The following is a 17,669-nucleotide window of genomic DNA, read 5'->3' as shown; positions in this document are numbered from 1 at the left end:
GAGCTTGCCAGAATTTTGCATCCTGAGATGATGCGACCGCTTTCTGATGCAGCTATGTAAACAGTGCGTTCTCATGGGGCACCCCATCAACAGACACAGCTGTAAAAACAAACGACATCAAGATACCACAAGCCTCGGGAACAATCGCTTCGATATCAGAAGATGGTGGTGCAGTGTTTCAGAAACGTTCGTGAGAAGAGGTGATATAGACCGTCCTGAACCCTGAGAGCCCAAGGAACAAGAAAAGTAGATGAGGAAGGAACGTCTCTCGAGGGCACGTGTGGTAAAAGTTGATTGTTGGTAACTTACAGATACGGATGTTCTCGTCGAGTATTTTGTCATGGTGCCGTGGCCCAGTTACAGTCGTGGTACGTTGCTTCTGGTGCGGGGAACACTTACACCATAAAGACTCGGCGAATCCAAATGAAATGCCTCGGGGCCGGGACTATTCGCGTAGCTGAATAAAGAGATGTTCAACAACGTGAGTGCAAGAAGTAAACAGCGGCACGTAGAATGGGGACTGAGCCTCAACTGAGCCTCTATAGTCCGGTGGGAAGGTCGCCCTTCGCGTATATCAAGAGGCACGGTTGTTTGTTCCTGTTAGGATCAGAAGCTCTTAGCAAAATCTTGGCGCTGGTCGTGGCCTTCGTCGCCACACCGTTCCCACCCACGCGCGAGGATGAAGTTGTTATTCATTTCTACCGGTGTATCATATTTATATGGATCGGGATATAAAATACTCGCATGAAAGGTACGTTAAAAGTACACCAGGTACTACATCGACGAATGTTCGTTTCAAGGACCATGGAATGACTGTACCTGCACGATACCGCCGAATGGTGGCGCCACAAAAGCACGACAACTGGGAGCCTCGCTAAGAAATGTCCCTGACCTCGTGTAACGTGGAAATAAATATTCACAAATCTGCTGAAGAAAAGTCTCTGGGTATAGTATGATTATGAGACCTCCTATACGACACTGGCTCTGATTCGCTCTGCATGCGCCGGTGACCTCGGTTGTATGGATACCTTGAAGTCCTCAGGCGGGCTGATTGTTTCAAGTTGATCAAGATCAAAACAAAAGCATGATGGGCTCAAACACCGACCTGACCAGCTGCAACTTGACGAAATCCACCTTTGGAGGTCCATCTTTCAAGGGCGTGATGTCGAAGCTTGCAAGGATCGAGGCGATGAGCATGAAATTGGAATCCTCCGCGACATGTAGCCCAGGGCACTTCCTGTGAATGGTATTCGGAAAGTGAGATTCCACATGATAACCCTGAAACTCAGACTGAACATACCTTCTGCCGAACCCGAACACCCACCCGTAGGGATCCATCTCCTTGTCAGTCTCTTCCAAAAAGCGCTCTGGCCACACCTCGTCCACAGGGTACTTTTCACTCTTGTATACCTCTTTATCGTAGCACAGAGCATACGCATTCCACAACAGCAAGGTCCCTTTGGGAATGAAGTAGCCGTCGTACCAGTCGTCTTCGCCTGTACGACGAGCGAAACCCATGGGCTGTTATGGAAAACCATTCAGTAGGACTAGGGGTCCGAGAGAAATGAACACACAGACCATGACCGGGTGATAACGCATTATTTCCTTGATGAGAGCGCACATGTATGGGAGGTCCTTTTTGTCCTCCGGGGTAAGCGTATGATCGGATCCGAGGACTGCATCAAGCTCGGCTTGGGCTTTGGCTTGAACGCGTGGGAAGTGTGCCATTGCAAGGATGAAGGTAAGGACTGTGGCGTGTGTTGTATCGACAGCAGCTATGTACCAAGTGCCCAAGGAGCGTGGTGAAGATTATTTTAGTATATAGCGCGGAGGCTCTTGATGTCGTAGGTCTTGACTCACCTCCGAACAGGGATCCTCCAACCCACGACAAGTTGTGGTCGAACCATTTACCATCAATATTGCCGAATTCAGATTCTTGAACAGCTAGGACATCGCTGATGATGGACGGCGTTGAAGTCCCTGCTGCCTAAATTTGGGAAAAGGGGATCAACGGTCCTGTTAAGAGAGTTGTAGAGAGAAAACAAGAACGTGCCATTGTGCGCTGTGTATACTCGAACGGATCCCAACACAAGTGGGTGACCAGATTGCGGATACGTTTGGCATCCTGCTGGAATGGCAGGTTCAACCACAACGGCAGATGTCTCACTATGCGAAGAAAAGAGTTAAGTCAAGGATTATGTGGCGCGTAGGAGTAAGTGTTGTCAAGTCAAAGGCGCACGTACACCATGGCAGAAGATTGACCAAATCGGCCATATAGGTACCTGGTAGGACCGATTCGCCAATTCGATGCATGGTCTTCCTGGCCGTCTCGACGTAGGAATCGACCTCAGAAAGCGGTATGCCGTATGTGATGGACAGAATAATTCTGCCCGAGGCCCTACAGGTATAACAGTCATCATTTCGTGAGCGAAACAACTAATAAGATGTCCGAGATACTCGGATAGAGAGGATGAGATGGCATACATTCGGACATGCTCGAAGAAATCATCCGGCGAATCTAGTAGCGACTTGCACATCAACGTGGCGCATCGTTGTTCCAAAGGCCAATATTTCTTCACCGCGACGACGTTCAGTGCCGGCTTGGACAATCTTCGATGCAGTCGCCACTGCTCTCCGTATGACATGAGTGGCGTGCTTTGATTGACGGTTCCCAGCTGTCCGGCCACGAGGTAGTTGGGCCGGTGAGAATAATTCGAGCCTCGAACGTCCAGCAGTTCCGTGATAGGCTTCATGGCATTGAGGATGATGACATGGGTTCCGAAGCCGCTAAAATGAACCACATCTCCTAAACAGAGTAGCAATTTGAGTGGATCGCGGATTGGCGAATATACTCAATATCAGAGAACGAAGGAGACCATTCACGTACCATATTGCGCTTTATACTCGATCATTCTCTTGGTGAGATCAGGGCCTTTTACCTCAGCAACATTTCCGAGCAGAGGGTGGGAGGGCGGTCCCGGCGGAAATGGGAAACCCTTAGACCGGGCTGCAAAACGATACTGACGAATGACACGATTGATGAACAACAATGATACGAGTGCAAGGATCCCCTTGAGTCCCGGCGAAAACGATGAGACCACGTCAAGAATGCTCGTAGACATCGAAGACGCAGTGGATAGTGAGCTAGGCCTGCAGAACGGTTGTGGAGCAGAGGCAGGAAGCAGGGACAAATTAATACGCGCTATCTCTCCTGGCGAAGCTAATATGTATTCAGAAATACAACGCGATACCCACAGTGTGTTTCCGATCATTTTGACGAAGGTTTGATGATGAGATCCGTGCACAGACCCGAACACGATATGTACAGCCGAGCAAGTTGTCAGACCTTACTTCGAATTGGTAACCTCTGGTAACGAATGAGCCGAGAATATGACAGAAACCTGGACGATGCGCGGGCGCGAGCGCTCACGAAGTGATGATCTTGTGGTCCTGCCACGATACATTCGCCGTTTGAACATATCGTGGAATCTTCGTGATCTGCAGAGCACGGTAGCATGCAGATTTCGGGTCGCAAGATTGAGATGCGTTGGAATTTGCATGGTAATACTCCTGGGCATTAAAGGAGTTAGGATCGGCGTAGGGTTACGACGTGCTTGGAGACGGACGCTCCGGGCTACCCTCATAAGGCAAAAATCGAAACTCGTGGTACGGTAGCGAGCAGCCAAGCGTTCGATATAGCACGTGGAATGCTGTTCTTTCGATTGAATGGAAGAGGCAGGTACCGTCCGTGTTGGCCTGGGTTGGCCGCTTCGAAGGAGGACATACGTACTGTACGTGGGAGAGAAACATTCGTTCTCCGCGCGACGGTACCGCGGTTGTACAGTATGCGTGGCAGAAATTGGCCATGTTTAAATTGTGTATTATCTGGATGCCACAGGATGCAGACGAAGCTTAGGCAACTGCGACGCGAAGGACAAAGATCAGGTCATGGGGTTCCCCTGAGTTTCTTTGAGTTAGTGTCTTGCCAATGGGTGAGCGTTATTGCGATGCATGCGGACCAGTGCGGACCAAGTGCGGACCTGGCTATTGAGACGATGCGGTGATGAGCTGCTATGAACCTGGGAGTGCCCTGGTACAGCCCTGGTACAATTTGGCCCTGCGGCAGCCTTACTAGTGTGGCGCAGAATACTTGCTTCCATTTGGTGATGCGTCGGCCGCATCGTAAAAATTCGTATCGTACACAAAGATAGTACAGAGACATTGTTTGGAGATGGAGATGTGATGCATCTCATGTCCGCCCTAAATCAACACAACCTCCTCCTCAGGCGTTTGCTGCTTTGATAATGTCGGCAGCCTACATGCCGGAAGGGAAAATGCTCAACGCCTTGTCCTAGTGAGTAGGATAGGTCACGTACCTTCTCGGCGATCGCGTATATGGTCGACTGGATGTGACAAGATAACACCTAGATACAGAATTTTAGGGGATGCACTATACATACTCAGAGCATCACTTACGAAGGGCATCACAGAAGCGTCGACCTGAACAAGTACATATGTGAGTATCTCCGATTCACTGGCTCTCAAATGGATCATGAATGGCATGCTTACCACGCGCAAGTTCTTCGTCCCATAGACTTTCAACGTCTTATCCACGACGCCACCATCTTCTTTGGGCAGCATACTCGCTGTTCCCACCGGATGGAAGAAAGGATTCGCCGTCTTCCGCACAAACTCCTCCAACTCTTCATCGCTCTGCATCTCATTCGGTGGATCGTAGGCAACGGGGTTCGCAGCCTTGTAAGCATCAGAATTCATGATGTCGCGACAGAGCTTGACGATCTTGACAAGCAGTTTAAGGTCAAGCGGGTTCTTAAGGAAGGCAGGGTCAATGACGGGAGGTGCAAGGGGGTCAGAGGAGCCGATGTGGACGGAGCCACGGGAGAGGGGCTGCAGGAGGCCGGCCATGAACGTATTGTAATGAGTATCTGGCTTGGGTTTGAGGTCGACACGGGTGAGGAAACCGGGAGTTTGGAGAACCCTGTGTTTGGTAGGAGGGAGATCAATACGGATGTATGGCGGTCTAAAATGTAAACTTACTCGAGCTGAGCATGACCGTCGTCGTGCGCCCAATCCTTGTAAAGGGAAGCATACTTCCTTCCGAAAGGAGTCTTAGAGAACGAATCTCCATTGACGATCTCATTACCATGTGCTTCAAGCTCGGAGGGAGTCATCACAGATGAGAGTGGCGCGAAAGAATAGGCTGAAAACACCGAAGCCATCATGCCCTTCTTCTCTTCTTTGCTATACGCCTTGTGAGCGCTGATATATCAAGGATGAAACACTGAAGATGCACTTACTATGTGCGCATGATTTCGCCAAGAACCTCAGGAGACTCCCTCAAGGATTCCAGAGTGAAGATGTCCTTCGAAATCTCGAAGATGAAGTGAACCCAAACGTGATCCTATGGGCACAAGGTTAACAGGTGAGCGTTCCATATGTAGCAGTGTAGGCGTTCTCTTCCTCACCTCTGAATGAAGTGGGCAAAGGGCTACATGAGTACTCGGGATCGGATGAACAACGATAGATACGTACGAAGGCCCTCGCCTACAGGAAGGTCCACAATCTGCTTGATACCGTGTTTCTTCAGGATCTCAGACTTCCCGATACCTTACATACAGGAGAGTTCGATCAGCTCTTGGCCCTAAAAGTCTGATGATTCTTTAACATACCTGAGAGCTCGAGGATCTGGGGAGTCTGATGGGTTCCTATGCACGTATGAAAACTTGGAAAGACGTTGCCGATGAGTGACGATTTTAGCCTACCTGCGCAGAGAACGACCTCTCGCTTTGCCTTTGCGACAAGCGTCTGACCGTCCTTCAGGAACTCCACGCCGGTAGCGACGACATCCGAACCCTGAGTGTCTTCAAACAAGATCCTGGTGATGTGAGCTCCGGTAAGCAGAACCAAGTTCTTCCGCTCGGCATTGGGAAGGTAGTAGCCCTAAGAAGCAAAACTTAGGGAATTATGCACGACATGGGAAAGGATGGCCTACAGTAGTCGAGTAGCTGCGGGTACCAGTGCGAGGATCGATGCAGAATGTTCCAGTGAACGATCCGTTGTTCTTCCCGTCTCCCTGTTACAGACGTCAGACAATGGCCCATAATCTGCGATAACGCAGAACATCTCACGTTGTCCGAGTTATAAGGGATACCGCGCGCAGCACTCGCTTCTAAGAATGGGAGATGCAAATCATTGAACCAAACGGGGAACGTCATCTGGATAGGTCCTATTAGGTGATCGGACTTGTTTAAAATGTCAAACGGTTATACGACAAATGCACCAACCGTCAGTGCCGTGGTACTGGGCTTCATAATTAACGTGATGCTGCTTTGCGATCTCAGGAGGTGGTGGAGTGAACGTCTCTGCCTGTGGTAAACATCAGACGTGAAATAAGTCGCGCAAGTGAGGAGATCCCGATCTTACCTTCTTCAAGTATTTGAGGAATTCAGGCCAGTTCCAGCCTTCATTCCCAAGAACCTCATACGCTGAAGTCGAATCCTTAGTAAAGTAGACAAGACATGAAGAGGATATCGTCTACCATCATATTCCGCTGCCGACGCCCTAACAATATAAAAGGTTAATCATCAGGCCGATCAAGCGGCGCGTCACAACGTACCTTCCCCAAGCCTCGAAGTTCAACTACACCGTATCACAACATCATTAGCATTGAAATGTATGGAGGTAAGGTAAGGTTGCATGTCATACAGCAGATGTTCCCCCGACGACTTTCCCGCTGAAGGATAGCAATCAACAATCACAATCATGATGGAACGCAGCTTGATACGTACCGAGGCTGTCTTATCACTCGATTATTAGCATTCTCCTGCGGTATCGTCTCGAACTGTAACACAGAGCGAGGAATCAACACAACCGTCAAGAATCAAAGTATTCTGGAATGTGTGGCTATCCTTACCTTCCAATCCAGGTCTGATCCAACCGCTCTTCCGACCATACCTGAGCGTGATGTACTTGATCAATCATGTTGGGAACACGGAGTAAGCAGGAATTATAATCCTTACCAGGAATGTTGACCTCAGGCCTGTCAACCACGAGCTCACCGGCCTCGATGACCCCGACGCGAACATTGGGATCCTCAGATAACCTGATGACGAACGTTCAGAGGATAGCAATCCTGCATGAACACGATGCTTGATGCTTACCTTGCGGCGACAGCTAGCCCCGCGGTACCTACCAACAATCGGGCAACATCAATGCCAATTCATTTACAGACGAAGAGCCACAGGCCCTGATCTGGCGGCTCACCTGCACCAAGGACTAGGTAATCGAATTCGCTGGAGAGAAAGTCGCTTGTAGAAACAGGAGCCATGCTTTGTCGAAGATAGAGAGGTCTGTGGTGAGATGATGGATGTTCGTTCTCAGATGTCGTCCAGGGCGTCAGTCGTAGATGTAGGCGTTTTTAGAAGAATTCAAGGAATTCTAGATCCCGCGGCAGAAGGCAAGGACGATACCCTAGATCAGCAATGCTGACAGTGACCTTGGTCTCAGCTCGCTTCAGCACTCTGCAAATGGAGTTTAGGCGAGTCAGAGATGCCCTTTGAGGCTGGCGTCGCGGAGAGAAGTGGGTACTGCGACAGTTCGCGAGGGAACAACTCGAACATCAAGATGAGAAGAGCGTCATCGAGCCATCCCGGCCGCTCCGGCTGCCTTCGAGGCCGACCAATGGATCGCCCGAAGTACTAAATTAGGATTCTACACAAGTTCTTTCGGCCACGACGCTGGGCAGCCTAAGAAGATGGGGTTGATGAACTCAAAGATTACTGATGACGTTCGTGTAAACATATGGGAACTGGAATTAGGATTCTGGCATGGTAGTATGTTGGAGGTATGTTGATATGCTGAAGGACGTTGATTTTGCAGGATTTTGCAGGGAAAAGATTCTTAATGCCTGGTTCAAAGGTCCTCAAGTACAACAGAGTGATCCTCGTGACAAACGATAGGGGCAATGTCGTTTAATCAGGGCGCAAGGTCAACGAAGGAACTTGGCGCCACAAAGGCGCCTCGGAGGGGTCGACATCAAACCGCAGCCTCGGATATGAGAACTGCCTGCCCCAGTGGGATCCACGAATGCCACGGAAAGTCTCTTCATAATATGGGGGAGAAAAACCCATACTCAGTCCTTGACATAGGTCCAACATCATCGCATCATTTGGTCTTTCCGCACGGGCCCGACGACGCCACTGTGAAAATCCAAAGGTCAGCCGGTTGCATTGGGTTGCTCACCTGTGTCAAGACGCAACCAATATTGCGGGTCCTATCAACGAGCTCAAGATCGGGATCCAGAAGGCAAGAAGCTGGGAGCGTCGCTGGAGAGAAAAGAAGGCAAAAACAAAGGTGAATAGACGCCAGACTACAGGCAAACGCCGGCCGGAAACCGGCCCGCAATTACCGATATCGCCGAGCTCACTCCAGAAATGGCTACATGCTTCGCTCTCGGACTCCTCCTACCCAACATCACCTCATTTACGCTACTCACCGGTTTCAAGCCTGCTAATCCCGATGTTTTATTATGAAGATTCTACGGTACTCAATGCACAGCTCCTACCTAACACAGTTCAAACTTGTTGATACGACCGACGGAACACTGGCATGCGACTGTCCGGGACATCGAGCACGAACGGAACTTGAAGGATTCCCTTGATATCGACGGTGTGGTATGTAGCGTCTCTGACATAATGTCCGTACTGGACAAGGGCCATACGAGATTGAAAGTGGTGGTGACTGAAAGCGATATTGAATTTATTGGATCCACCGGATGCTGAGTGCGAAGCAACTTTCACTTCGGGTCTACACAAAGTCTCCATAAAACTAGTTTTGGCAGTGACCATCGTCCATTTGCTATCAGAGGCCCTGCAGCCCTCCTTGCCTTCACCTCAATTATCATTGGCTGCACGAGCTGATTCGTTGCTCAACCTTAGACTGCCCCCATCATCGATACTCTACAGGGTGAACTGATTCGTTGCCCCCCATGATGTTTGTTGCCGAAGTGGTATCGATGGTTTCAAAGGCTATATACAATACTATATATGCATATCCTTTTCATTAATTATTGACAGCTGAACTCTCCCCGTCGACCGGTAGACAAATGGCGAACAGCTCTGTGAGCAATTCTCTTCCGCCTGCTATTCCAGCGCTGTACGTATGCATCTGGTGATTAAAACTTGCTTACAATGGCCTGACTCGTTTTTGTAATAGTGTTGGCCCAGTTGTGAGTGACTCTCTTCTAGCCTTCTTATTCAAGCTCCTGAACTAGTTGGATCGTCTAGCTTATCGGAGGTTATCTTGGCTGGGGCCTCTTCGGGATCTCTGTTTTGTCGGTCTCCTCCCTTCCCTCACAAGCTATATGTCCTTGAGTCCGGCTCTCTCACTTTAGGCAAACCTGTGCGTTGTTCTTTTCCGAGTTTGATTTCTTGTTTTATACTCACGCACATACTTCGCAAGACTTTTACTTCCTCACGTTCCCTCGAGATAGCCACGCACTTAAAACATACGGTCAGTGGAGCCGCGATCTCTTTTTTCTCCGGGAGATTTACATCACACAGTGGGGAGCATCTTCATTCTAGAGCTCTTCCACACCATCGTTATCACAATTTCAGGATGGTACGCAGCTGTGTCAGGCTGGGGGGTGCCCAACCACTTAGTTTTCGACGGATGGACATATTCTGCCGTACCTATCACGTCCGGAATCAGTGCGCATTGTTATCCTATGATGACCAACTCAGTCTCTTGGACTGACATCTTCTAACTCTACATTCGACTCGTCAGCTGCAGCTCTCTCCCAAGCTTTTTTCTACAGGAGGATATATGCCCTGAGCCAACGGCAACACCGTCTTGTTTGGTTAGTGACCGTAGGTCTAATCGCGGCACTCTCCATACTCTCAATGCTGGGTGCGGTTACTGCGGGGGTGTTCGTACGTACTATGTTCGTCCACTTTCTCACTGAACAACCTGTCTCATAATCTACCTCGACCAATGCTGCACTGACTGTCCATACCGGTAGCTCGCTCACGAGCACGACGATATTCACCTCCAACCTTTCTTCTTACAAGAAGTACTCGGAAACATATGGTTAATCGGGAGCGCAGCCTGCGACATCTTGAACTCTGGCTCCTTGATATACCTCGTACGTGATCTACCCTCCTCTCACCAACCCATCGCTTCTATCAGTCCAATGAGCACTCTCTGATCATCGCATTCCTGTCATACTCATACAGCTATGTGCGGCCCGCCAGGACATCCGGGACGCAAGCGTCATCTCAAAGTGGTCCGAAACGACACTGACGCGGTTGATCAACATGACGGCCGAGACGGGCGCGCTCACCGCCCTCTTTCAGACGGTGGACCTCGTTTTGTTTTTGGCGATACCTAAAGTGAACTATCACGAGGCGACGTATGTGCCACTCTTTACTCCGTGCGTGACCATTGACATGAACCGCATAATCCACCCATGGCATCCGCTGACAGCGCGCTCATCCTCAATAAGGTATTTACTCTAACCTTTGTCTTTGATGCATTGGTCGGCCGGGAGTACGGTCTATGGGCTCATTTTTGGCACTATGATTAGCTCTATTATAACTCTGTTCTCGCCACGCTCAACTCTCGCGCTGGAGCGATACGACCAGGAGGCCAAGCCGAATCATCCGATACTAGCATCAATCCAGCCGTCCGTCTTGACGACTCCAGCTCCGTATAAGCTACACACGAACAACAATAGAAGCGAAACACGATACGAACGGTCCAACGGAACAGACCCCGATACGCAAAGACACACACTCGATGAGCGATACACCGGGCATACCCAATCATACTCCTCCTTGTTGTTCTTATTCTTGGCCGTTGTGCGATGGGTGCTTGATGTGGTCGCAGTTAATTTATATCTATGTATATCCAGACTGACCCCGTGATCCTGGACGGGGTCGTCTTACTCCTGTTGTACATGTCTTTGGGCCATGGGGATATCTATTCTTCGAGTGTTTCTAGACGAGAAAGATAGGGTTCATACAAGAACACAGATGCGACATATCAGAAGTCCCAAATCAAGTCAGCTACCGTGGCCGGTGCCTCCGAGACGGTAGGACTTCGACGAGGATGCAGTCCTTCGAGTTATCGCACGGAACCTCACACATAACTCACACCGGCACCGTGAAACTTCGAGTGACGAAGAATCAAAGATGGACCTGCTCAGGCCCCGCTCGTGCTAGCGAAACGCATAGAGTGGGACGCCAAGCAAACACGAAGGTGTGCATGAGAACATCGGTGGCACCTAGATTGTGTATTGCACGCATAACATTTGATACGGAGAAGGAAGTGGAACGCATCACGAGAACATGCTCGTATATTTTGACGAACTCTAGTGTGAGACGACTGTAGCCCACGCACGTCGATGGAACGGTTGGATGTGGGCCTGTGGGTCTATCATAAGTCAAACATCATCAACTAGACACCTCTGCAAAACTCACAGGATAAAGAGAGCGCTTTTGAGGGCTCCTAGAAGCAGCTTTCTCCTCCGCACTGCACCCAGTCGATGAAATAACTCTGTGCAACCCATCTGAACTCCGAAGACCGCCGTCTCGCCCATCATGGCCATACTCACTGACGGAATGCGCAGTGCGAACCATTCCTGACAACTCCGGAAGGGGAAAGAATCCGAGGGCTCATGGGGCGTAAAACTTGGAGTGGCCTAGTTCTACCGGCACGGGTGGAACATCGTCGAGGGCATCAAGACGGTGGGGGTGGAGTATTTGGTGTGGTCGACGGTGGAGAGGAGGACCCGGAATCCCGTAGACATTCGTCTGTATCTCGTTGTATAACGAGAATCGCGGGGGTGTTTGGGCCCTGTTGGTCCGTCCCGTCCTCAAACGATTCTAAAACTTGAAGCTTGAAGAGCCAGTGTGGCCGATTTCGACGGGCTCATCGTTCCTGTGTTTCGTGAGCCTGAAACGCTGGCAGGTCTTTGTTTGGTGAACGTTATTCTGATCAGGTTGTGGACCGTGCTGTCGACTGGCTCTAGACAAAGACAGACCGCCATCGATGCGGACTTCAGGCTGGCTAAGGTCTGTCGATGCGTACTAGTGCGTGAGAGGGGTTGAATCCGAATTATCCCCAACCAGCTCTGTCACCCAGATGTCGCCTGAGTCTTTGCAGCTTTCAAGTATAATAGGAACAGGACCCGGCTTGTCAAAGCGCCATGATGATCGGGGCAAAGATCACCGAAGGTAAAAACAAAACAGAGCATAGCCAGTCGTTCGACTACTGAGACCTCTGACTTACCCTTTGGTCCCCTCCTTCCCAGTGTTGCTTGATCTGGCTCCTCTTGAGAACGGAGATTGGACATCATGTTGCCGTCGATACTTGTTCGAGCTCGAATACTCTCAGATACGATAGGCTAGTACATCATCTTTGGTGCGCCCTCCAGTGAAGAAAGTAAATAGCCCCAAGAAATCGAGCGCGTCCACACCCATTGCACATCTTTAGCATCTGAGGCACACAAGACTGCAAGGTACCTCCTCGGCGAGAAATAAGGTACATTCCAAAGATGTTGAGACAGCCTGAGAGAGATGCAATGCGGCGAGAAGGAACAAGAAAGGAAAAGAGAGTGAAGCGCTGAAGGGACCAAGTTCGCATGCTCACCGTATCGGAGCTATTTTCGGCCCCAGCCGAGCGAGCTCCGCAAGCCCGTGGACGTCCGGAGCCGGATCCGGGCACCGCATGACTTGTTCAAGGACTTGTCAAGGACGCACTGTCCGCCCAAAAATCATCTCTCGTTGTCGGGTTGCAACGACAGACAGATGAACACTCGCTTGTCGACGTTTGCTTGCGGCCATCGATATCAGCGTATCACTCCTTTTTTAGAGTAGATAGAGACTTGTTCTGAGAAAACGAGACCAAATGCGCGGCGCCATTCCGCCCACTTTGGAGTACTTCTTCTGATCCTGATGGGCTCAATGGCCGGGATTGGCTGCTGTTGGTGATGTTCCACGGCAAATCTCGTATGATAGACCATGCTCGGCGCGCACTGGAGGCGAGTTACCTACAACAGCCTGGCGGCCCTCCGGTAACCCCTTACGACTTCGCTTGTATAAGTACTAGACGCTGCCATGCGCTCGGCTGGAATAGCCACCCAAAACACGTCTCTCGTCACCGAGACCCTGCCCACGAGGCTCCACTTCCTCCCTCTCTCCTTTGTCCTCGACCACTCTCTCGACCGGTATCGCTGAGGTAGGATGGCTGACACCTGCGAAATTCCGGCAGAAATCAACGCTCTGTAAGTTATCTTTGATGTTTTCGAACTGTTATGTTGTTGGCAGTCTTGCCACACCAGTCGAATGCTTGCTTATGATAGCCGTTTCGTAATAATCTTCCAGGGTCGGCCCGCCCGTAAGTCCTGCCAATTCGCGCCACGAATGAACCTCCAGGCATTCAAAGCTCAACGCGTTAGCATGTTCAACTAACTTCTGTCTCTAGCTCATCGGTGGCTTCCTCGGGTGGGGACTCTTTGGTATCTCACTCGTGTGAGTCTCAACATTCTCTCTATCTCTGCTCAGCCATCAGCATCATTATCACTTGTTTGAAACTTCTTTACTCATCACCACCAACTTCCTTTCGCAGACAAACATGTGAGCTCTTGGCTTTCTTCTCTCTATTTTTTATCCTTTCCACGACCGTTACTGACTCTTAACCTGTCTTCACGCGCTCGTTCAACAGATCTCTATTTTGTCACCTTTCCTCGCGATGGTCGTATCGTCAAGACTTATGGTCAGTCCATCCGAGCTTCCTTCCACAGGCCGCTGGCATCGTCTCAACATACCGAACGGCCGTGTACTGTGTTCGGTGTCCGCGGCCTAAACTCTATCTGCGCGAATAAGATGCTCATGTTCGCGAATCTTCACGTGCACAGTCTCCGGCATGTTCCTACTCGAGCTGTTCCATACGATGGTCATCACAGTCGGTGTATGGGACCTCGCAGTCTCTGGTTGGGGACGGCCTACACATCTAGTCTTTGGTGGATGGACATTTTCCGCCGTCCCAATCACTTCTGGAATCAGTATGTCCTCCTAGTCCTTCCTATCGTTCTTCCGCCTTCATGAGTCTGACCATGTGCGGATGGGCAGCTGCAACATTCGCTCAAGCGTTCTTTGCATGGAGGATCCTCGTACTCAGCCAGGCTCAAAAACGATGGATCGCCCTCGTTGTTTTCATTGCCGCGCTTTCTATCACACAGATGCTCGGCGGAATTATTGCCGGCGCGGTCGTAAGTCAAAATTCCACATCCGTCATCTTCTCCCGCCCTCCCGCTCTTTCTGTGCTCAGTTGTTGCATTCTTTCATGTCTTCCGTCGTGTTGCATTACTAATTTTACCTGGCGTTCGTTTGGGGTGCCCGAAATAGCTCGCACGACTGCACGACAACCCTCTCTTGCAATCCGAGAAGTCAAGACAGATCTTCGCGAATCTTTGGTTGGGAGGGAGTGCCGCTTGCGATATCATCATCGCAGCGTCCTTGATCTACCTGGTACGTCTCTCTCTTCTATCTCCTCCTATCTTCTTCTCTTTTCCTCTTCCTGCTCCTTGTCTTCTCTTCTCCCGCCTCCTATACATCCCGCCTTTTTGACCCATTTTATTGCCTCAACTCCACAATACCTCATACTTACGTCCTTCCGCCTCCTCGCTCTAATCTCTGCCGCCGCCATTGGTGCATCGTGCATTTCAAACGCGTAGTTATGGGCAGCCCGTCAAGGTTCTCGCGACGCAGGCGTTGTATCACAACGGAGCGACGCCGTTCTTACGCGGTTAATCAACATGACAGCCGAGACGGGCGCGATCACGGCGCTATTTCAGACGCTGGACTTGATTTTATTCTTGGCGTTCCCGACGTTGAATTACCATGAGGCAACGTACGTTTTACTCCTGCTCATACTTTTTTTTTCGAACCAAAATCTAATCTTAAGATTTCTTTTTGTCTGAATTTAGGGCCTACATTTTGAGCAAGGTAAGCCCTACCTGCTTTCTACTAGATAGGAGGAACTTTCACTGAACATTGCCCCTATCTACCTTGAACAGCTTTACTACAACTCCCTCCTCGCCTCCCTCAATTCGCGAGCCGCCACCTTCCGCCCCGGCGGATTCCCAGACACGACCTACGCATCCCACTCCACAGGGACCGCCTTCGTAACATCGTCCAATCCTGGAGCAACTTCGACAGGGTTCAGCACCGCTGATGTTTCGGTCCGGTCGCCGCGCAAGAAGTTTGGGTCGCGTGGAGGAAGTATGAGTGGGTTCAGTAGCAGCGATGGCGGCTATAGTAGGGGTGGAGGTGGACTTGTGGGCAGTCCGGGGGATGCACAGTTCATTACGGTGACGAGGTTTACGGAGGATGATAGTGAGAGGTATACGCCGACGGATACGAAACGGACGGTGAGTTTTTTTTTGTTTCGTCTGAGTCCTAGGTTGAGTTGGTGATGCTTATCGTGGTATACTTAGGTGTTGGCGGAGGAAGATTTGGAAGCAAATACGATTCCGATGGACGAGTTCAGAACAGCGAAGAACCATGATCATGACCTCCGGTCATTCAACATCCAGGACGACTAAGTCTGCCCGCTCAATGGGCATTCAATCATACAGCCTCGTCCGGGCCACTCATCCCGATTGCTTGGGTCGACAGGCTGGCCTCCTGTGGCCCATATGGGTCGGATGTTGAATTTCCCTTGTTCTGTTCTTTTTTGTGTCTGTGTCCTTTGTACCTCTTGTCGTCTGGACTTGGATTTGTATAAATCTTGCTTGTTTGCTTCCTCCCTCTGTCCCGCCTTTCTGTACTTTCCTTCTTCCTCTCCCGTTCCCACCTTCGCTTTGCACCGACAAATAATTTCTTTAGGATTATTTATCCACTTCTGGAGGGAGGGTGACGAAATATTACTCGTTCTCGTTCCTGCTACTGCTACTGTATACCACCGTGACCTGTCTTACTCGCTTTCCCATCCATCCGTTCGCTGGTGCTCGACCCTTCCTTGCTTGTTGTAGTCCCTCGCCTGCCCTTGTCCCTGTCCCTGTCTGCGTCTCTTGTCCCTCGAATACCGCGATACATACATACACACACACTTCATCCATACTGTCCGCCTGCACAGCACGGGTTTCACCCGATCTAAATGGGCCCCACGGCGATGTTGATTCAGATAAGTGTGGTGACGATAAAAACGACCCGGATGACTGGATGTATACGCTATGTTAAATTGTAATAATTAGAATTTTCATGATCTTCTGCTTGTCTGTATCATCCTCCGGGCTGAGCTCGGGATCCGCGTGTGATCTGTCAATGCCAATCATCGCTCGAGTCCGTAGCATGCATGCGTGCATGTGCAGAAATCCCCGCGCGACACAGTGACGTGCGCATGCGGCTCCGAAGGGTTTGTCGTCCGTCCGACGTCCGTTGACCGTGGTTCCGTGGTTTGCCAACCTTCCCAGTACCTATCCCAATCCCGAACGTCGTCACTACCAGCGTGAATTCGAGAATCGAAACTCGAAACACTGAGGTGCCCTCGGGGTTCATCGAACTAAGAGTGAACAGTCATCGGAGAAGCGGTAAGTAAGCGGCGAGGTGACATGAATCGTACAGCAGAATGACACCAGAAGAACATCGAACATTATTGTGTCTGATCTCGTCTATAGAGCCTGAGAGACGAAATCAGCCCGAAGCCAATTATGTGCGGCCGCGCGATGTTATCGTCCCAAACTCCAAGTCAAAAAAGACCATATGCATACGGCTCCATCACTAGCATCAGTCTCAGTGGACGTTTGTCTTCAAGTTGAACACTAGCCAGACCGAAGATTAGGGAACCCGGAAGACTGAGGATGATGATGATGAAAGCGATGATACATCACGATCAGAATCACTGGAAGAATGTTTTTGAGTTTTTCACCAGTTTAAATTAGTGCTTTGGGCAGCGTGAGTGTTAGCATCAGCCTCGTGATTGTTGGTCTTGAGATGAAATGGCGAGGACAGGGTCGAGCTACATACTTACATACGTTCGTCGGTTCAAAGCGTTAGGGCCGTCGAAAGATCGAGTCCATCGCTTGATCTTGGCGTCATACACAGTGCACATTGACACTAGAGTACATTCGCAGGTCGGTCTTCGGTGATGAGTGTGAGTGTACTTGATAAGGAAATCAAGACGAGGAGCAGAGTGGGAAGAAAGGCAGAGATGAGACAAGTCGCATATGGTGCGGGTATCAGATGCCCCAAATCTAGACCTGTTGTATGTCGGAAATCAGACGCATCTTACCATACAGTGTACATTCACAGTACCTCTCGTTACCTGATACCTGATCTTTGCTGCTGTAAGTGTAAGTAGTACCTGGCCTTGAAGCTCGAAACCTTGAAGAGTATTCCGTAAGATCGTTCGTTTGAGGAATCACATTTGATAAATCCTGCGTGCGCGTGTACTGTGTAGTGTAGGATGTACACGGTCTGCTCGAAGGAGATGTATTGGATCCAGGTCGAACAAAACTGGAGATCAGAGCCTATCGTTCTAAGGACGAGGCACATACGTACCATTCAAATCGAAAGCGTTTTGTCTTACAGTCCTGCCCTGTCCTGACTCGTCATGATCGTAGGACCTGGAATACAGTCACCTGGAGG

The 17,669-nt window shown here is 50.2% G+C and overlaps 4 protein-coding genes across 4 annotated transcripts; 2 read left to right on the top strand and 2 right to left on the bottom strand.

Annotated features, from left to right (window-relative positions):
* Positions 1–698: 698 nt before the first annotated feature.
* STEHIDRAFT_93977 (cytochrome P450) lies at positions 699–3,068 on the bottom strand. The gene is made up of 9 exons (XM_007301818.1): positions 2,888–3,068; positions 2,485–2,806; positions 2,244–2,398; positions 2,054–2,166; positions 1,861–1,987; positions 1,579–1,775; positions 1,301–1,521; positions 1,106–1,237; positions 699–1,047 (listed from the first exon to the last, which is right to left on the bottom strand). Exons 1-9 carry the CDS (start codon positions 2,910–2,912, stop codon positions 969–971), a joined length of 1,371 nt encoding a protein of 456 aa, XP_007301880.1. The 5' UTR covers positions 2,913–3,068; the 3' UTR covers positions 699–968.
* A 1,069-nt stretch (positions 3,069–4,137) lies between these two features.
* On the bottom strand, positions 4,138–7,587 carry STEHIDRAFT_119724 (alcohol oxidase). The gene is made up of 21 exons (XM_007301817.1): positions 7,285–7,587; positions 7,182–7,209; positions 7,041–7,123; positions 6,935–6,975; positions 6,810–6,862; positions 6,727–6,754; positions 6,638–6,660; positions 6,560–6,582; positions 6,445–6,506; positions 6,306–6,387; positions 6,150–6,247; positions 6,014–6,094; positions 5,784–5,961; positions 5,691–5,726; positions 5,554–5,628; positions 5,319–5,424; positions 5,059–5,262; positions 4,570–4,999; positions 4,477–4,500; positions 4,377–4,424; positions 4,138–4,315 (listed from the first exon to the last, which is right to left on the bottom strand). The coding sequence occupies exons 1-21, from the start codon at positions 7,346–7,348 to the stop codon at positions 4,283–4,285; spliced, it is 1,800 nt and encodes a 599-aa protein (XP_007301879.1). The 5' UTR covers positions 7,349–7,587; the 3' UTR covers positions 4,138–4,282.
* Positions 7,588–9,124: 1,537 nt separating this feature from the next.
* STEHIDRAFT_154654 (uncharacterized protein) lies at positions 9,125–10,732 on the top strand (the record flags this gene model as incomplete). Its single annotated transcript, XM_007301816.1, has 11 exons — positions 9,125–9,174; positions 9,235–9,247; positions 9,306–9,352; positions 9,413–9,420; positions 9,481–9,531; positions 9,582–9,728; positions 9,805–9,950; positions 10,040–10,162; positions 10,254–10,429; positions 10,504–10,522; positions 10,604–10,732. The coding sequence occupies 11 exons, from the start codon at positions 9,125–9,127 to the stop codon at positions 10,730–10,732; spliced, it is 909 nt and encodes a 302-aa protein (XP_007301878.1).
* Positions 10,733–13,262: 2,530 nt separating this feature from the next.
* On the top strand, positions 13,263–15,625 carry STEHIDRAFT_154653 (uncharacterized protein; the record flags this gene model as incomplete). The annotated part of the gene is made up of 12 exons (XM_007301815.1): positions 13,263–13,303; positions 13,404–13,416; positions 13,504–13,550; positions 13,648–13,655; positions 13,744–13,794; positions 13,937–14,083; positions 14,151–14,290; positions 14,427–14,549; positions 14,756–14,931; positions 15,008–15,026; positions 15,098–15,451; positions 15,518–15,625. The coding sequence occupies 12 exons, from the start codon at positions 13,263–13,265 to the stop codon at positions 15,623–15,625; spliced, it is 1,227 nt and encodes a 408-aa protein (XP_007301877.1).
* Positions 15,626–17,669: the final 2,044 nt, after the last annotated feature.

Source organism: Stereum hirsutum (genome assembly GCF_000264905.1).
Source record: "Stereum hirsutum FP-91666 SS1 unplaced genomic scaffold STEHIscaffold_4, whole genome shotgun sequence".
In the NCBI taxonomy this organism is placed as follows: Eukaryota; Fungi; Basidiomycota; class Agaricomycetes; order Russulales; family Stereaceae; genus Stereum; species Stereum hirsutum.
This window is presented reverse-complemented; position numbering and strand designations above follow the sequence as displayed.